Source organism: Ips typographus, linkage group LG6 (assembly GCF_016097725.1).
Source record: "Ips typographus isolate SLU linkage group LG6, UJ_Ityp_2.0, whole genome shotgun sequence".
Taxonomy (NCBI): Eukaryota; Metazoa; Arthropoda; class Insecta; order Coleoptera; family Curculionidae; genus Ips; species Ips typographus.
Genome location: NC_138427.1, coordinates 3,733,169 through 3,752,645, shown reverse-complemented (window position 1 = coordinate 3,752,645; position 19,477 = coordinate 3,733,169). Strand labels below are relative to the sequence as shown.

Sequence of the window (19,477 nt, the reverse complement as noted above, 5' to 3'; positions counted from 1 at the left end):
AGGTGAATAATTTAGGATTTTACCAAATGTCGAGGTAACCATAAACCCGTCGCAAAAAGCAGTTTTTAAAAGATAAAAAGGAGATTCTATAGTCCTGAAAGTTTATTGGGACCACAGCACATATTAAACAAAAAGCTCACTTTAGTCTAGGTACTTAAGTGAACTTAATGTATTTAACAATCTTGGATGTACAAAATAAGAGTCTAAAGGATGATAAATTCCATAATTGCAGCAATTAGCACCTGTTATGATAAATAAGCAAATATAATAACTTAATAACTTTGTAAATTGTAATTAATATACGGAAAACTTTTTCGTATGTTGTTTCTTGAAAATTTATTCAACAGGATTAAAAACTTAACCTTAAAGATAGCAGGATACTGAAAAAAAAAATTATAACAGCTCTACAGACAACTTGAAAGCATTGGCGATTCCAATGACGTCGTATAAGCAACAACTGCGGTAAGAGTGACAAACGTAAAACCCCCCCATTAAACAACCATGTTCATAAGTATGGTTTTTCATGGGATTGGTCTAAAATAGCTCCAAGTCTCGTTTGGTCAACATCATAGGCCCTAAGAAAGGGTTTTTGATTGACGCCGGGATTTTAGATTGTATTTTTGTAGTTTAGTGTTTTATTCCTGGTGTGCCATTGAAATGGAGTGGTTTCTTTTGTTGGGTTTTTGGGTTGCTCTTTGTTGTGGGAGTCAGAAACAGAGCAAACCGAATATTATTGTGATTGTTGCAGATGACATGGTAAGATTGTATTATGTTTGTGCAATTTCGGTTTTTTAGGGCAGTTTTACAGCCAAAAATATAACAGTTTTTTCTTACAAACTGTTGTACTAAATGTTTTCTTTATTTTAATTTGCAACTTAATTTCAAAAAATAGTCAATGGCAGACCAATTTAAAGCCAAGTAATACGAGTACTTTAACTGTAATCATATTGGCCTTCAACCGGTATCTGAAAATCCGTATTTTACGTAAATCAATCCACTACGTAACAATTTTACTCGCGTAAAATTTTTTTTATGCCGTAACACTTCTTAATCTATTTTTTTATGAATTGAATAAAACTGTAATGCATAATTTCTTTTCATTTAAAAATTTTCACATTACTGATAGAAGTTTGAAGCAAAAATAATTTAACCAGCACTAAATTTTGATAATTTTGACGACATGTGTCCCAAGATTTCGTGATCAACTAGCATTAATGATTACTATATCAGGTCAATTTTTCTGTATGTATGTCGTAATTAAGTTAAATAGAATAAAGAAATTTGCATATTATATTCAATTATGTACAACTATTTAAGAGTTATTATTATTGTTGTCACTTGGAAGGTCTTTTAGAAGTATATCAGTCTGACTAGCGTAACGTAAAGATATGTCCACGGTCATCTAGATGACAATGATTTTTTAACGTTCTATATAGTTCAAGTTCAAAGTAACATTTGCATAATAATCAATTTGCTCCGAAGACTTGATCTTGAAATTTATTCCTTTTAATGACAAATCAATTATCTAAGTAAACATGAAAGAAGGCTTATGAGATTAATTTTCTGGTCTTTGATAATCCCTCTGTCACTTGATTTCTATTATCAAATTCTCATCCATTTTACAAAAAAAATTATTTCACATGAATGAATTGCATTGTTTCTTCAGACAAAATATTACATATGTTACTGAATTAGAGTATTTTCTGTTATATGCAGAAATTTTTCTATTATGTTTGGGAAGAATTAAATACTAATTAGTACACGAAACTAAACTACTGCCAAATACAAAAGCCAGAGGTTTAGCAAGAAAAACTTTCATCTTAAACAAATTATAGTATGCTGTAAGACCGAATTTTATAATACACGGTGTAAGGTCTATTGTTTGATTATGGCGATGATGTTACACGAAAGTACAAACGTTTTAAAAGGTAAAAGTAAAAGTAAATATGTTTTTCTTCAATAGGTTTGCTTTTTTAAATATGTCATAACGTTTAATTTTCTTCTGAATTGAAACTACACATAATTTTTAGCAAAATAGTTCAAAAACATATTGTGCATCATAACAAACTAAATTGAAACATTTACTAGCAAAAAGTTTTTTCCAAATTGTCCAGAGTTAGTTACTTGCACCAATAACTTGTAACCCAGCTACTTGTTTAATGTAAATTTCATTGGTAAATACTTGCACCACCACTCTAACCAGGGGAAAAGCTAAAATAGTAAATCCCTTGGCAAACTCGAGCTACAACAGTTTATAAATTTGCCAAATACAAGCAGATTTGCACGATTTAGAGAAATTAATAAACTAAGACAGGGCTTATATCTTTCACTATCTTCTGTTGATTATTTCTTTAAAAGTAAGTAGGTAACCCATAGTCTACTTGCGCACCAGATGTTTGGTGTAGTACTGTTTTTCTTCTACATCTTCCTTTATTAGAAGAAATCTTGGTTCAATTTTTATTATCTCTTTTATCCAAATTTGTGCTCGAAATATGACGAAAAGTTGTCATTTTCTTTGTAACAACTCTGTACTGGCACCAGTTAGTTGTACCATACGGGACTTTCAAGAACAGCTCACGCCAGGATTGTTGTATATAGAATTTAATTCCTTTTGAGGACATCTCTTGAAAAACTCAATTTCATATCTGACTTTTAGAGTAGGTACGTTTTTCATTATATCTACAATTGTACAATAAAGAATACATACTTTTACCTAAAATTCAGCAAAACTACCTAAAACTATCATTTCAACAAATTAATATTGCAAACTTTTAAAACTAAAAATATAGAGTAAGTGAATGTTAATACGTAAAGTAGTAGTTCTCGTAGTAAATTCCCGACAAGCCTGGGGAAATAGTGTTTATTATATTACGCACTTATAATTCTCTAAGAGTAATTGGTAGGAAAAAAGTACAACCCAACTATTAGCTTGTCAGGAAAATAATATATGTGCAATTTTTATACGAAATCTTCGACGAGGAACAAAAACTAATATATGAATTGTTCGATGATTGAAAAATAATAAAATACATAATTACAAATTGCAATTTGCATATAATAAGAATATGGTGTATGTGAAATAGGAGTAAAATTTGCAAACTGTAATTAAGACTCGTAATAATTATTAACATTGAAGAATATCTTTAATAGAATCGTGCAAAAAGTTTCACTTTCCTCATAAATACAATTTTTTAATTCAACCGTTAAAACAGCTGTTAACTTAAGAGGGTGTTAATGAGAGTGCAGGGACAACAAAGGAAGTATTGATAATGACCTTGCATTGTCTGTTCAATAAAATTATATTAATTAGGTGCAGTAATATTTAATTATTATTAACATAACCAAGCTTTGTAAAGTCGATTCAAGTGCATTAAAGTTCAATAAGAGTACAATTATCTTTACGTGTTAATTATAGAAAATGAATCTTTGTGTGTAATAAAGAATACTTGATTCACGGAATAACCTTAAATAAGAATGTACACCATTTAAAAAAATTACAAAAAACACACACCAGAGCAGTGAGGAAGTAAAAAAAAATTTAGTTAACCATGTTATTTTCTAATTAATACAACAGAAGTAAAAGTTCAGATAATATTGAAATTAAAGCTCATCAGTTGGGTTACTGAACTATACTCGTAAAAACCTTCAATACCAGTTCCATACCATTTTTACTCTCCGATGTAATAGAACCAACTTATTGAACTTGAATCTATTTAAACAGTATCTTGTTCTCAGTATAAAGAAGACTCATTTCAATTACAGTTTAAAATGCTGGGGATAATGAGATGGGAATATTTCACTACACACTGCAAGTTTTTTGCTTAATTACATCTCGTAAACTGGTTGAGTTGTAAAGTAGCTGAAACAGGAAAATTGCAATTCATTTAAAACACATGTGTATACACTGGACTTACAGGCGTTGTCATTTTAACAAGATTACTAGTTCAGTATACCTCATTCGTTGTTTTTGTTTTCAACAGGGAATAGACTTTAACACAAACACAAATTTCATTTGGTATTAAAAAGGATGTTAAAAAAAAAATTCCTGTGCCTTCCAATTCCAAATTCTAGGGTCTAATAATATTTTCAATTAGAATCTAATTGATAACCTGTCTGAGGTTATCTTTAATATTGTCTTCAACTGCCAAATTTGTGACAATTTTGCTTTTGTTTGAAATCAAATTGCGACATTTCATCTTTGCGACACACAGCAAAGTCCTCCTAATCTTAATTTGTTTTATTCATTAATTTAAATGTGTTCTAATTAATGATTAATCTCAATAAGTCGATTTAAGATTTGTGTATTTATTTTTTGACACTTTTTAAAACTTTTTGATTAAGTCTGGACTATTAAGCGAAATTATTCATCAATAAAATTCTAATTTCTAATCATATTCTCAAATCTATCAGTGATTGGTTAATTTGAGAGCTGGAAATAGAATTATAACAATTTTAAACTAGAACTCCTAAAATCACAGTCAATAAATTTGCCAATAATATATAAAAAAATTTATTATTTTATATATTTACGCTGATAGAAACAACATTTTACCTAATTTCCTTCCAACTGTTTGAGCTGCACGTTTCCTAAAAACGTGTGCTTTATCAGTTTTTATTAATGTTTTAAGGCTAATTAGTTAGAAGATAGGTTAATGGAGCGATTGTCGTAAAAGCAAACATAATTGGATTTCAGGTTTGCAAAGCAGAAAATTATTTAAATTTGCTTTTTTATTACGTATTTGTGTATTGGAAATTACGTTTGTTTTATTTTTTCAAACATTTCAACTTGATTGTATCATGCACGTTTATGGTGATAACCTCATCATTGTATATTAGTTATTTATGATGATTGATGATTCAAAGAAGTACTAAAATTATCTAAACAAAAATTGTAATTACATTCAAAGTTTGAAAGAAAAAAATTATTTGCTTGTTGGATATTACTCACTTTTTGAGAAATAAAATAATTAATAAGAAAAGAAAACGTTTAATAATGATAAAAGCCATTATATTCTGCCAAAAAGTGACTATTTTTTTAATAAGGAATTATTTTCACGACAAATACGTTACTTTTATGATTTGTTGGTATTTTTATGTCATTCAGAACATATAATGGTTAAAGCATAGTTTAAAAATGAGACGAATACAATATAAATAATGTTTTCGGAATTGACCTGTTGCTATTGTAAATTCTGATCAAATTCTCTTCTTGTAAAAATAAATTTTAATTAATTGTCACGTGCTGATTATTTATTGACGCATACTTCTGCAAATCTGAACTGTTTTTATCTTTTCTAAACAAATTCTACGAACAACACTTTGAGATATAAAAACAACAATTATTATTACAGTACATCAATATGCATGATTAATGCTGTGGTTTTGGGTTTAAAATATGTATAATTTTAATACAGTTAACACAGTGTGCCTGTTTTAAGAAATACCGACAACAAATCATCCAAAATAAACAAAATATGATTCATAAATGCCAAGAAGTAAATTAGTGCTTGCACTTATGCTGTTATACAACGAACATACTTTTACTCGTTTAGCATGTTAGTTAAAAAATAAGTCTAAAAGGGCTATTTCCATCACACATTACTGTCGGGTTACACTTTAAATTAATTTCAGGGTTTCAACGATGTTAGTTTCCATGGAAGCAATGAAATACCAACTCCTAACATAGATGCACTAGCTTATAATGGAGTTATCTTGAATAGTCACTACACTCAAGCGTTATGCACACCGTCAAGAGCGTCATTCCTAACTGGAAAATATCCAATACATTTAGGTAAGTTTGGTTTTTACGAAATTCTGATAATACATTTTATTTCCTAAAACTTATTTTCTTCCTAGAATGTTAGTTTTTAAAATGCTTGAGATATTATAGTATTTAGAATGCTAATACAGTTGGCCAATTTTAAGCTTTCTCGCTTTCTACTAAATCGAGGACGGGGAATCCGATGGTGGTGATAATTTTCTTCTCAACCCCCAGGAAAGTGGTTTGAGGGGCAGTTTCTCGAACTGGGTGACAGCTACTGTCAAACTGACAGTTGCAATGGATTCCCCATCCCCAAATTAGTCGAAAATGAAAAAAGCGAGTACCGTACTAGCCCTGATGATTGCCAACCTTCGAAAGGGAGACGGCACTTATAGAAGAAGAAGATAACGATTTACGTCTTCCGATTCCTAATTTCCATTCCTCTCTGTTATTCCACAGGCCTTTTTCCAGGTACGTCTCTCAAATTTCCTTGATCACTGTCTCTCCAGCTTCTGCGTGATGTTCCTCGTTTTCGGTTTTCTTGGGGGTTTCAGTTTAGTACTTTCTATGGCATTCTGTATTCTGGCATTCTTTGGACGTGCCCGTAGCATATTATCTTTTTTGTTACAACGTCATCAATAATGTCGTGCTGTATTTCCATTTCTTTTTTCTGCCGCTCTTCTCCAAAAGTCCATTCCTGTAACTTTTTAACTTTCTTTTTGTTTTCTTTTATTTTATCGACTATACCTCCGAGCTATATGTTACTATGCTTTTCACGATTTGTAAATCCAATTTTTATTTTCTTTTGTAATGGTTTTTCACCATAAAATACTGTTCCATGTGGGAAGAAAGTAGCTTTTCTTCCCTGTAAGTTTCTGTCCGATATTGCCTCGTCTAGTGTCCCTTCCTTAGATATTTTTATTCCTAGGTAACAAGGTTTGGTGATATGTTCCGTTGTTATAGATGTAGGTCTTCTTGCTGTCTTCATATGCAGATATACTCTGTTTTTGTAATGTGACATCTTCTCTAGGAACGTCTTAACTAACCCTTGAGTCCAGAATCGCTACAACACGTTATTTAAATTTTAAGAAGTCATCAGTATTCAGACACTAATTTATGGAATTAGAATTAAACAATCAAGTTCCTTTTCACACAAATCACTTTTTCCACACACGCGTGCATGTTGTAACGAAGTTGGAATATTTCAAGGTTGAACTGTGACATGTTCAACAGTTCAATTATTATATTATGTCCCGAAGATTACTGTCGTGTATTTGTTGTAAAATTGTATTACAAACACGAACTATTAACTTTTATTATACATTTGCCACACTTTTTATACAATATGGAAATGTAATATGCAGCTGCTAATTGCTGGAATCTTAACCACTGATGACTTATTCTAGTCAGAAAAACGTTTATTTTTAGTTAAAATACTGCAGTCTGTCAAGAGAAACAGGAGAACAAAAGCTCTTTTCAAAACTTCCCTTGAAACATAATTAACAAAGTCATTTTCTAATTTTAAGAACACAACAATCAGTGTTTCTTTGCAAAGCAGTGGTTCAAGTTTATACACCGTGAACTTGATATTGATTTGTAATTAGGTAACGTAAAACCGATAGTAATTAGGCATTACGCAACTTTTGCCACGATTGGTATGAAATTGGCACAGCAGACAATGAATGAGTCTGTATTATCGTGTCGTAATAACAAATTGTTCTTGAATTTGAACTATACGGTTTTTTTGTACTATACTTAGATGGTTAAGGCAAAAAGTTCCGTAGTGTAACCTTGAAAAGTTGATTTTAATTCGGCTATTGCTTTCTGCCTGAAGAAATAAATCAAAATTACAGTTTTTACTGTCACAGCAGGTTACTGGTTTTGAAAGTGCAATTCTTTATGCGAACTTAATGCAAATTTATATTAATAAAACTGGTACGTGTGCATTTGTAAATCCCCGAACTAAGTAGATTCTCTTAAAGGCTATTGGCATGGATTTTCCCAAGAACCATCAAGTTATAGCTGCAGGTTCTGATATTTCGTGTCTGTTCAGGTCAAATAATGATTTTATTCCTTCTGGCAATTAACGGTAATTACATTCCTAACCAAACCCATACACAGACATTTTTCTCTTAAAGTCTTTTAAGTATTGATTACTCTAAAAAAACTCTGGATAACCTTGAAGATTTCACTAATTAAGTGTACCAAAGTTAATAATGTTAAACCAGACTGTAGTGTTTTAATTAATATAATTGACATTTTTCTCTTAAAGTCTTTTAAGTATTGATTACTCTAAAAAAAAAACTTGGGATAACCTTGAAGATTTCACTAATTAAGTGTACCAAAGTTAATAATTTTAAACCAGACTGTTGTGTTTTAATTAAATATAATTGACACAGTGAAATAAAGTCGTCTTTTAGAATCAATAAAATTCCAGTTAATCAAGATATAAAAACTAATCATTTAGCTTTATCCGAAAATCCGAGCAGGACCTTGTAACGAACATTTTATTAGGTGGCAAAAAAGCCCCAAACTGCTGCGTAATGTTAAAAGACAATGGTAGTAAACATTCACAACTGTCTGGAGATATTTAACTCATATAGATCCTGTTTCCTTAGATACGCGGAGGTTTTTTAATACGAAACTATAATGGGATTTTACACTGCATAAAATTATCGTTATTGTATTAGATACATATCACATATAGAAACTGATTCTAATCAATTTATTTCAAGACATGTCAAGAGCAGGTCAGGTGTATGTGTTAATTGATTCAAATTTTTTATGCTAGATTAGTAAGAGGAAACAAGTGACAATTTAAGATACTTAATTATTGCACTGGTTTTTACAATGACATAATATTTTTTCAATCAATCAGTTGTACAGACTTTCAAGATGTAACAAAGATTAAAATAATAAATAATTACTTACACGAGAACAAAAATTGCGTTTTAATTTGTCTAAGTTTAGTTTGACTTATCAAGCTCAATTACATTCATATACCTTTTTAGTTTAATCGCATTACATTTCATATAAAAGTTATGTAAAGTTAACTATGAAAATAATAAATCATTTTGGAATATTATATGTAAATGAATTACTCATTGGAAACATAACTTCAGTCATAAAATAAATAATAAAAGTATGTTATCGGTTACTTGTATATTCATGGATATGCAACTGATACTTACCTTACCTGTAATACTGCAGCATTATTAAAGCATGTTCAAATATTTTACAAGCAGGCTAGATATAATTATGGTATGTGTTTACACGTTAATGGATTTCCGGAATTCGGTATTTTTCGAATTGCTACTACCATTTAGATGTGGTCACAGAAATAATTTATTTAAATCATAGCTATTTACAGTAGTTTATATCTCAAAATAAATATTGCTATTCAGGTTTGAAATCCATCTTACTACAGTGACGTATTAGTGTTAATAGATTTTCCAGTCATTTTATAACTGATTTAATGTGTCACGTATTATGAATTCCATTTTACTACATAAAAATTGAAATTGTATGTAACTGTGTAGTTAAGCAAGTGCGTGGACATACTCGATACAAAATGGGAGACCGCAATATAACAATACTGTGCTATGCCGATGATCCTGTGGTAATTGCACAAGACGACCTCCAAAGGCTGCTATGCCGCTTCAATTTCGCAGCAAAGTCTCCAAATATGATTATCTCTACCTCAAAAAAAATGGCTGACAATTTCAAAAACACTTATAAGATGCAAGCTTGTCGTAATACAACAACAACTGAAATTCAAATATCCATTTACCAAAAAAAAATTCTCGTACCAAAGTGAGAGAATACCTCATCTTGTTGAAACCATATTTCTTCCGCTGATAGATATGGATCGTTATTGTTTAAAAATATTCGAAAAGTGAAGCGAAGAATTTTTATCTGTAAAATATGGTCATAAGACATGTCCACTAATAATACTACACCACATATTTATTTGTGCTGTATAGTAATGTGAATTCTCCACAAAACTCGGTTCTACAATCAAAATTGTTTTCACTATTGTAATAGATGAATTTTACTAATTACCTGCAGAATTTAGTTAATTAAACACTGATGATCACACATACCAATTGTTACAAAAAATGTATGACGTTTTGTTTAACACTTTTCGTATACTATCATACTTTTTCAGGAATGCAACACTTAGTGATTCTAGAACCTGAACCTTGGGGCCTACCATTAAACGAGACACTGTTACCTGAATATTTGAAAAACAACGGTTACGTTACCAGAGCTTTGGGCAAATGGCATTTAGGATTTTTCAAGAAAGAATACACTCCTACTTTCCGTGGATTTGATAGTCATTATGGATACTGGCAAGGATTCCATGACTATTATGATCACACCATTCATGCCACTGTAAGATTGCTGTGTCGTCGCTTTCAGTTTGTTTTAACATTATTGAATTGCAGTATACAAACGAAGTGGGTTACGACTTCCGTCGTAATATGACTGTAGACTTGGATGCCAAAGGAAAATATTCCACTACATTATTCACTGATGAAGCTGTAAAGTTAATTCATGAGCACAACACTGATCATCCCATGTTTATGTATTTCGCCCATTTGGCTCCACATGCTGGTAATGACTGGGATCCACTTCAAGCGCCAGATGAAGAAATTGCAAAGTTTGCTCATATTCAAGATCCTGAAAGAAGAATTTATGCAGGTAAATTCTTTCCTCTTATTAATAATCAAGTTTTCATCCAATATTATTAACAGCTATGGTGTCTATGCTTGATAAGAGTGTTGGAGCGGTAGTAACCGCCTTACGTGAGAAGCACATGTTAGAAAACTCCATAATTATCTTCATGTCTGATAATGGAGCTGCTTCCGATGGGATTCATGCTAATCATGGGTCAAACTACCCATTTAGAGGGGTAGAAAAACTTATTTAACGCTTCTCTTTTAACTTAGATTAACGATAAATATTTTTCAGATAAAATCATCAAACTGGGAAGGAGCATTGAGGAATATAGCCGCAATTTGGAGTCCACTGATCAAAAAACCAAAACGTGTCACCAACAATTTGATGCATATTTCTGATTGGTTGCCAACATTATTCAGTGCAGCAGGTATTTATTTCTTGAATCTAATTTTTAAATTCGATGTAGGTATATTTCTGCTTAAAGATATTATGGTCCTAAATGTTTTATAAACTATTTTATACAAACTTTATATCAAACAATGGCAGTTGACTCACAGACCAACTATTGTAAACTCTCTTTCTTTTTACCTCTCTAAGTAACATTATGAGGTTAAGGCAAATAGCATGTTCCCTGCACCTCGAGGAAAAAAATACCATTCAACATCAGATATTAAATATATCTCTTTAATCTCATACCGCAACACAAATATGTAAAGCCTTTCATAAACTTTACCGTGTGACGCCGACCAAACCCAATAATTATTATTGCTTTTATTCTCACGATTTTCCAGTTTTATTAATTAAACCAATAATAGCAAATTAACTAATAAATTATCACTAAGTTATGTATGATCGTTCAGTGTGTGCTTATAGTACGAGCTCCTATGTCATTCATGGTTTTTAAGTAGTATGTATAAAGAAATCATAACCGAATTGAGCCTTGTCTGTCTTCTTTTATATAAGTTTTAATGTCACTATTACCTTTACACTGCTGAATATCTGAGACTCAAAACGTTCGAAGATATCTAATTCCTAATAAAATAGCCACCACACTGTATCTCTGTTACATTTCTTTCTATTTTTACAGGAATTGACCACTCCCAGCTTCCTTCCTCCCTTGATGGAAAAGACCAATGGAAAGCCATATCCGAAGGAGAGCCGTCGCCCAGAACTGAAATTTTACACAACATCGACGACATTTTTAATGTAGGCGCAATCAGACAAGGAGACTGGAAATACGTATACGGATCAGGATCAAAAGGAAAGAAGGACGGTTGGTATGGAAGCAGCGGCAAGGATCCCTTATACACATACAGCGTTGACTCGGTCTTAAACAGTCTTGTTGGAACAGCTTTCTCGGGTCTCACCACCTACCAACAGATCAAAGAGAAAAACTCGCTACACAAAACAGACAACTTTTCCGTCAATATCCTAGACGCTGATACTGTTGAACTGCTTAGAAAAGAAGCAACCATAATGTGTAAAACCTTAAAACCGGAAGATAAACTTGACAGCTACCAATGCAACCCACTGATATCACCTTGTCTTTTTAACTTGAAGGATGATCCATGTGAAATGGTAAATTTAGCTAATCAAAGACCACTAATGGCAGTAACCTTAGAGCAGGAAATGATGAAATACAGAAGCACCGCACGCAAACCAATCAATGTTCCTAGAGATCCAAATGCAGATCCTGCAAATTACAACGGAATATGGACTAATTGGCAGGATGTCGAGGTTACAACTAAAAAGATACAATTCAGAACCCTCTCACACCTCACAATTGGGCTAATTTCTGGAGCTTGTGTTGCAATAGTACTCATAATCATAGTTCTTCTGACTTTAACCTGTAGAAAGTCTCCAAAGAGAAATAGTTCACCCGTTTATGAACCGGGAAATAAATTTATTCATATAGAATCAAAGTCTGACAATCTTTTCGAAGAAAGAGAAAAACAAATGAGGACATGTTTAAAAGACGAATTTAGAGAGGTTTAGACTAAAAACCGTTATAGATATTTTTGGCCAGAAGTATCTCTTAATGCATAATGCATGACACTTTTTGGAGTTTAAACCTTTTCTTTTGGAAAACGTTTGTTACGCAAAATTATTTAGAATATAAGTTAATTTATTGTAAATATTTTTCTTACATTTAAAATACAACTAAGTTCTGGATTAATAGTATTACTTAATTTGGTAAATTTGCTAAATAAGTCTTGTTCTGCATGCAGAAACCTTTACTAGTTAGTAGTTACAGATTCTGAATTGAAAAAGTGAAAACACTAAAATAAAGACATGTCCACTAAAAGAAATGAAATAAACGTAATGACTTGAAATAAAATATGTAATGTTTTTGTCTGTGAGTGTAGGTTTACATAACTGCATGTAAACGATATCTCAAGAAATTTTTTTTTGTACAAAATAAAAAAAAGCACAGTTTTTAACAACTTCTTCTGAATATCGTGGCAGCATCAGTGATGTTATACCAGTCTTGAGTATTGCGTAGCCCAGGTGTTGTTTCCGATTTTTCCCATTAGTATAGATTTTAGTAGATACTTAGGACCTCGGAGAATATGTCCATATATTGGTGATTGCTCTCTGTAAGACTTGCTCGTTGGTGACATGTTCTATCCAGGAAATCTTAAGTAGTCTTCTCAGAATACACATATCGAAGGCCTTTATCAATTGAAAGGATTTGACCTTTAGTGACTAGGTGTCCACTCCGTATAACAGTATAGGACATATGTAACATTTCACCACAAGAAGAAGTGGTACCTCTTGTCGCAAAAGGTAGGTAATGAACTTAATAAACGTGTTTTGAGCAGTGACTATGCGTATTTTTAACTCTTCGTCGTTCTCCCATTTGTCGTTTAGTGTTCGATCTGGGGTTGTCTGTTCACTATCATCAGTTTGGTTTTGTTTATGTTGATATTAAGGCCAAACTCCTTACCTTTTGTGTTTAAGGCATTTACGATGGCTTGTAGATCTTCAATGTTATCTGCTAAGATCGCTGTATCATCAGCGTATCTTGTATTGTTTATGGAAATACCGTTCAGCTTTATTATCCTTAGATAACTAGTGCTTGTTGAAACTAGTTGAAAAAAAAACTAGTTGAAAGTTGTTCCATCGTTTAAAATGGAGTGTTGGGGGTAAGTCAAAAGTTGATTGCGAGAAATTATAATATTTGAATTGAAAATAGCGCAGTTTTTTCTCTATCAGATCCACTGTAAATGCCTGGCAAAATTTTTTTATGTTCGGTAACAGATGTCGCTTTGTATAAAAACGTACTATTTTAATCAGAAAAACATTAGTTGTAACTGGTAATATTTGTTTTCAATTCTATTATTGGTTTGTACCTGGTTTGTACCTTGTTTTGTACACTGCACATACATAAATTAAACTTTTACCTGCTAAGCCGACTAAAAAATGACATACAGTAATCATGGCATCAGAAAAGAAAAACAGGTATACAGGTTGTGATCGCCAAGTTGTCGAGAATTGGTGCACGTTGATGCTTTTGCCATTAAAAAGTTATCAAGATTTTACGTCAATCTTTAATTGGATTAAAAACCTCATAATATAGGAATAGGCTTTCTTATTCAGAAATAAATACAATAGATTTTTTTCTATAACATAATGTGCAAAAATTGTGGTGGTATATCTAAAATAGTTCCTAATGGCCATAATCTTAGACATGTTAAACCATTCTCGCAGATTCCGCAACCAAGATATTCTTCTTCTTCCAATTGACCTTTTGCCCACATCTTCTCCTAAATTATCAAGGTGGAGTATCTCATATTTTGAAACCCACATTATGTGACCCAGACAGGTGAGCCGTCTTCTCTTTATCTCCTTCAACACCTCCTACTCTGCGGTGGTCCCACGATATTTTTAGCATCACTCTGTGATGTTTGTACTTAGACGGTTCTTGTAACGCTCTCTAATTCTCCGTCCATATAGAGGGGTTCTTGTGGAGCTTTGTTCTTTGTTGGAGCTTTGTAGATGTTGGATAGAATTGGCGATAGGACACATCCCTGTCATATGCCCCATTTGATTACTATAGGGTTAGTCGTCGTTTCTTGTACTCGCACAGTTGGCTTTTGGTTAAAGTAAAGGTTGACAATAAACCTGTTTTCTCGTAAGTCCAACCTTTTCTGGTTTAGCACTTCTACTAGCTGATGGTCATGTCTTAGTCTATCAAACGACTCATTGTAATCTATAAAGCAGGCGTAATCTTCCTCATTGGTATCGAAACAGCGTTGTGTACAAATAATGCATCCCAAGTAGGTACTGTATATCCCAAGTACATAGTAACCCAGGTCGATTCAAGCCATTTCGTTGGTGCAGTGTCAAAACTATTGCCAAATTATGCTTTTACGATAACTTTTTGAGTACTGCATGATCTAATGGATGATGAATTTAGTATGCCAAACAGAAAAAAGTTTGTTTTTTACTAAATTTTGAAAAAAGTTAAAGGATTTTAAAGGTGTCATAAAATGTAAGTCTTGGATAAGTGACTGTTGGTTTTTTTGTTCAGAGTAAAGTCTTAAAACAAAAAACAATACAATAAATTAAAACAGTTTTTACAGATAATTCATTCCGCTTTTTGCTGATAGACATCTTTGACTTTATTGTTTTAAAACTATTGAAGAAGAGAATATCGTTTTAACAATTTTCAAAAAGGTTTGCCTATTAAATATTTTTTTGTTAATTTGTTGGTTTTCAACCTAGAAAAGGGTTGTTCAGGTCAATATCACTCAATCAATGTTTCTTGTCTGAAGCAATGTTGTTTAGCTGATAAAAAGGTAATTTGCTTTAAAAAGCAATAAATCCATTTCAAATTTAAGTTTTTTTGAACAGCCTCTTTAGCAAATTGTAGTTTTTTAACAGTTGACGAAAGACTTGTAAACACAAAAGTAACTACATTATTTAGAAAAAGTAGTACATATACGACAAGTAGGTAAATACCTACTACATTAATTTATTACAAACATTTAAAGACAGCTAGAGAATGCAACTTAGTTCTGCATTATCGACTACTATGTATTATTCAATTTCTAAATTATACATATTAAACTAAAAGCATGTTTATAAGTTCCAGAGTACCGTGAACGTTTATAATACGTTCTCCTGGTTTAAATCATCAATTGTCCTTGTTTTCTTATTTCAACTTGTAATTGAAACGCTTTAAAAATTACCTTTAGTTTCTCGCATCCTACGTGTTTTTTCGCAAAATTAACCTAAATTCTGACGATCACATAATACCTAATAGTTTTACAAAGTAATGTATAAATCTTCTCTGAAAACTTCTCTTGTTTGCATCTTCTGTTTTATCCCAGCAGGTGCATTTTTCTTAAACATAAAAATCAAGATATTTCACATTAAAAATAAGCCAATAAGAGAAAAAGACGAGGCTTTAAAAATTAGCGAAAAAAACAACAGTTTTGGTTAAGGTGACGATCAGTTTATACCTTAACAGGTTTTTCAACTTATTTCCTAATGAACATACAGTAGCTTTCAGGTTTATGTTCTGGTGATTATTGAGTGGGTTTGTATTGTTTGATATCACTATCAAAACAACTTTATATCAAGAATGTGCGGCCATATAAACTTTCCATTGTAATAGAACCAAGTGTTGATCGATCTGTGTCGGAAAAGTTAAGAACTTATCGCCGATTGTTTAACTGACTCATTGTTTCACACCTCAAAAATGATGATGAATAAAAATTCCGCTAAGCACATATGAAAAAATTATTATTATTTTACCAGTAAAATGTGGCAATTTAATTGTTTATATCAGTTTTCTTTTAGACTTGATAGAAATACTTCAGCTATCGCTACAAAAATAACTACTTCTCTGTGCTACTACGTAAGTAAATCAGAAGATATAAAAACGTCGGTTATGTAAATTTTTTACTTTTATTACGATTTACCAGGAACAATAACAGATCTGCTTAAAAATAAGTGGTTACTAGGTGCCACTGCAATCTTCAGTAAACACAAATTTCCTGCTCATTTGGCTTGGTGCATTAAAAACTCGTTTTCATGTGTATTAAGAAATGTCATTGTGTTTTATCATTGCATTCTTTTAAATTACTCACTTAGTAGGTACTTGATTGCTATTACAAAATTGTTTTTAACTAATATTCCTGCTGAATTTTTATGTAAGACAAGTAACTTTTCAATACCATTAGATGGGCTAAGTGCATTATAAAATGAAAATACTTTACTCCAAAAGCATTTCCTATTTGGATATTTGGTAGGCGTAAACTTAGTCCACTAGATGCAGAAAGTCATTCTAAGCAATTTTGGTCTCTTTCAAAATTTCCGTAACTGTATCTGTTTCCCAGATATTCGACTTTTCTACTTTCTTTTTTTTGGGAATTGCATCAAAGTTTCAAAAAAATTCGTATCTCCGTAATTTTTAGAATTTGAGCTACTGTAAAAAAGCCCAAAATGATCGTCCGGAACTGCTCTTTCATCTCGTATTAACCGCAATACCATTGAACGTATACAGGGGTGTTCAAAAAACGAAAAGAAATGTTATAAAGTTTGATACTAACGCTCTGGCATTTGTGACCGCGTTTATGAGACTCGAAGAGAGTATAAACCCAGTTCACTGAGTGCAAAAAGTCTCTGAATATATCTTACAAAATTTGAGTAGCTCTAACCGTTACCGAATTAAACGACATTTTTTACTTTTTTAGTGGAAATTGCATCAACATTTTGAAAATTTCTTACCTAATTCTACAAGTTTCTGGGGTTTCAGAGACTAAAAAAACTCAAATTGTTCGTGTTGAAATGCTCTTTCATCTCGTACTAACCGCAAAACGATTGCACATATACAGATTGTTCAAAAAACAAAAAAAACTAGGCTAAATTTTAAACAAACGTTCTGCCAGTTATGACCGCGTTTACACGGTTCTAAGTGGGTGTAAACCTAGTTCACTGAGTACAAAAAGTCATTCTGAACATTTTTGGTATCTTTCAAAATTTGTGTAGCTCTAACCGTTTTCGAAATAAGCGACATTTTTTTGAAAATTGCATCAATCGGTATCTGCGCCATTTCTGAGTTTTCAGCGACTGTAAAATGCTCAAAAAGTTTGTCTTGAAGTGCTTTTTCATCTCGTGCTAACCATAACTCGATTGAACATATACAGCGTGTTCAAAAACAATAAGAAAAACAGTAAAAATTTAAACTAACGCACTGCCAGTTGTGACTACGTTTTCTCGTTTCTAAGTGGGTGTAAATTTAGTCAGAATGTCATTCTGAACAATTTTGGTCCCTTACATTTATTATAAAATTTCCTTTTTTTTATTGTATCCAAAATCTGCGTTACTTGCTTCTAATAGTTTTTTTTTTTTACTTTTATTGCTATTCTTTCTGGCTCTTCAACTTTCATAAATTTACAAAAGACAAACGTTTATTTTTTCTACTTTGCAGATATGACAAATTTCTAAATAATTGTTTAGATTAAGATTAATGCACATCATATATGAAAGTAAATGTTTTAAATATATATGATGTTTGTTTCTTCAAACGTTTTACTTTGATTTTTGCCATATAAAAGTATGTTTTCCATTTTCTCTGTCTGGTTGATTCTCATTTGAATAGAAAACTATGTAAACAAGAAATTCAGACAACCTGTGGTTTTAATTTATCTCTCTTGTAATATGATCAGATCATACAATGGTCGGTCAAATCACTGGTCGCGAATTTAAATGAGCTGAACAGGTTCTAGAGACGTTGCGATTAGGTACTTATCGTAGTTCATTCGTCCGTTCATTGCCAAGGTTCCCTATATTACCCGGCTTAAGCACAGAGAAGCCAGTAGTTTACGCTTTTGTCTTGTACGAAAAGGAAGGTGAGTTTAAGAGCGCTTTTTTCTGATTTTTTATTTATTAAGTGTTTTGAATTGTAGCTTAAACAACATGCTGTCAAAAAGTGTATTGTGTGCCTTGGTGGCTATTTTAACCTACGTTTCGGCCGAAAATCCTCAAGACTACACCAAAGCCAACTCTGTGTACGACTTCACGGTTAAAAACATTAAGGGCGAGAATGTAACCCTTGACAAATATAAGGGAAAAGTTTTGTTAATCGTTAACGTAGCTTCCAATTGCGATTTAACAGAGAAAAACTACGAACAACTCAACACACTCTATGACAAATATCAAGAGAAAGGACTTAGAATTTTAGGTTTGTTTTATGCTACTTTTGGTTAACACAGTCACTATATTTAAATTTTATGACAGCTTTTCCTTCTAACCAATTCAAAGAGCAGGAGCCAGGTACTAATGAAGAAATTGCCCAGTTTGCTGAAAAGCACAACGTTAAATTTGACATGTTTTCCAAAATTGATGTGAACGGAGAAAACGCTATTCCATTGTACAAATTTTTACAATACAAACAGCCAGGAGGTGTACCTAACAACAGTTCAATTGAGTGGAACTTTGCCAAGTTTATTGTAGATAAAGAAGGACAGGTTAGTTCAGTTTTAATTTTTTTTTTTGACTTAGCTTTTAAAACTGGGTTTGTTTAGGTCGTGGAAAGGTATACCCCAAAAACAGATCCTCTAGAGCTAGCGCCTATTTTGGAGAAATATTTATAAGTAATCAGTTGCGTAAAAATATGTTGTATTTTGTAATAATTGTATTTTCTCATGTTTGTACAAACCGGGTTAAAAAATTAAAACCTTTGTGAAATAAACTGAATTATTAATTTTTTAAGACCTGTTATTTTATATGAAATTAAAACATTTTTGTTTGAATTGAAAATTAAAAAATAAATGACTTGTAATTAAGTTATTGAAAAACTTCATAAATTTATTAAGCTGAAATCTGCTTGTATTTAAAGTTCAATATCTCATAGATTGAGGGAAAAATACTCAGGTATGTCTTTGTTTGAACTAGCTTACCGAATCTATTAGAAATCAAACACTAACCAAGATTTACCCAATGTCCAATTATTTAGTATTTTATTTACTTCTAAGATCGTACTTCAATCTCTACGATGTCTACTAAGTACTACGTGTAGTA

General features: G+C 31.8%; 2 protein-coding genes across 2 annotated transcripts; both read left to right on the top strand.

Moving 5' to 3' along the window:
• Positions 1–522: 522 nt before the first annotated feature.
• Positions 523–12,782, top strand: LOC145730335 (arylsulfatase B-like). The gene is made up of 7 exons (XM_081981508.1): positions 523–756; positions 5,632–5,791; positions 9,930–10,156; positions 10,210–10,465; positions 10,519–10,676; positions 10,736–10,871; positions 11,532–12,782. Exons 1-7 carry the CDS (start codon positions 658–660, stop codon positions 12,437–12,439), a joined length of 1,944 nt encoding a protein of 647 aa, XP_081837634.1. The 5' UTR covers positions 523–657; the 3' UTR covers positions 12,440–12,782.
• Positions 12,783–18,151: 5,369 nt separating this feature from the next.
• On the top strand, positions 18,152–19,148 carry LOC145730152 (uncharacterized). The gene is made up of 4 exons (XM_081981192.1): positions 18,152–18,306; positions 18,364–18,638; positions 18,695–18,924; positions 18,982–19,148. The coding sequence occupies exons 2-4, from the start codon at positions 18,374–18,376 to the stop codon at positions 19,048–19,050; spliced, it is 564 nt and encodes a 187-aa protein (XP_081837318.1). The 5' UTR covers positions 18,152–18,306; positions 18,364–18,373; the 3' UTR covers positions 19,051–19,148.
• The last annotated feature ends 329 nt before the right edge of the window (positions 19,149–19,477 follow it).

Coding starts and splice junctions, on each gene's coding strand:
- LOC145730335 (XM_081981508.1), top strand. CDS start 658: ATGGAGTGGTTTCTTTTGTTGGGTTTTTGGGTTGCTCTTTGTTGTGGG. Junction 10,157..10,209: donor ATCACACCATTCATGCCACT/GTAAGATTGCTG, acceptor ATTGAATTGCAG/TATACAAACGAAGTGGGTTA. Junction 10,677..10,735: donor CAAACTACCCATTTAGAGGG/GTAGAAAAACTT, acceptor AATATTTTTCAG/ATAAAATCATCAAACTGGGA.
- LOC145730152 (XM_081981192.1), top strand. CDS start 18,374: ATGCTGTCAAAAAGTGTATTGTGTGCCTTGGTGGCTATTTTAACCTAC. Junction 18,639..18,694: donor GAAAGGACTTAGAATTTTAG/GTTTGTTTTATG, acceptor ATTTTATGACAG/CTTTTCCTTCTAACCAATTC. Junction 18,925..18,981: donor TTGTAGATAAAGAAGGACAG/GTTAGTTCAGTT, acceptor GGGTTTGTTTAG/GTCGTGGAAAGGTATACCCC.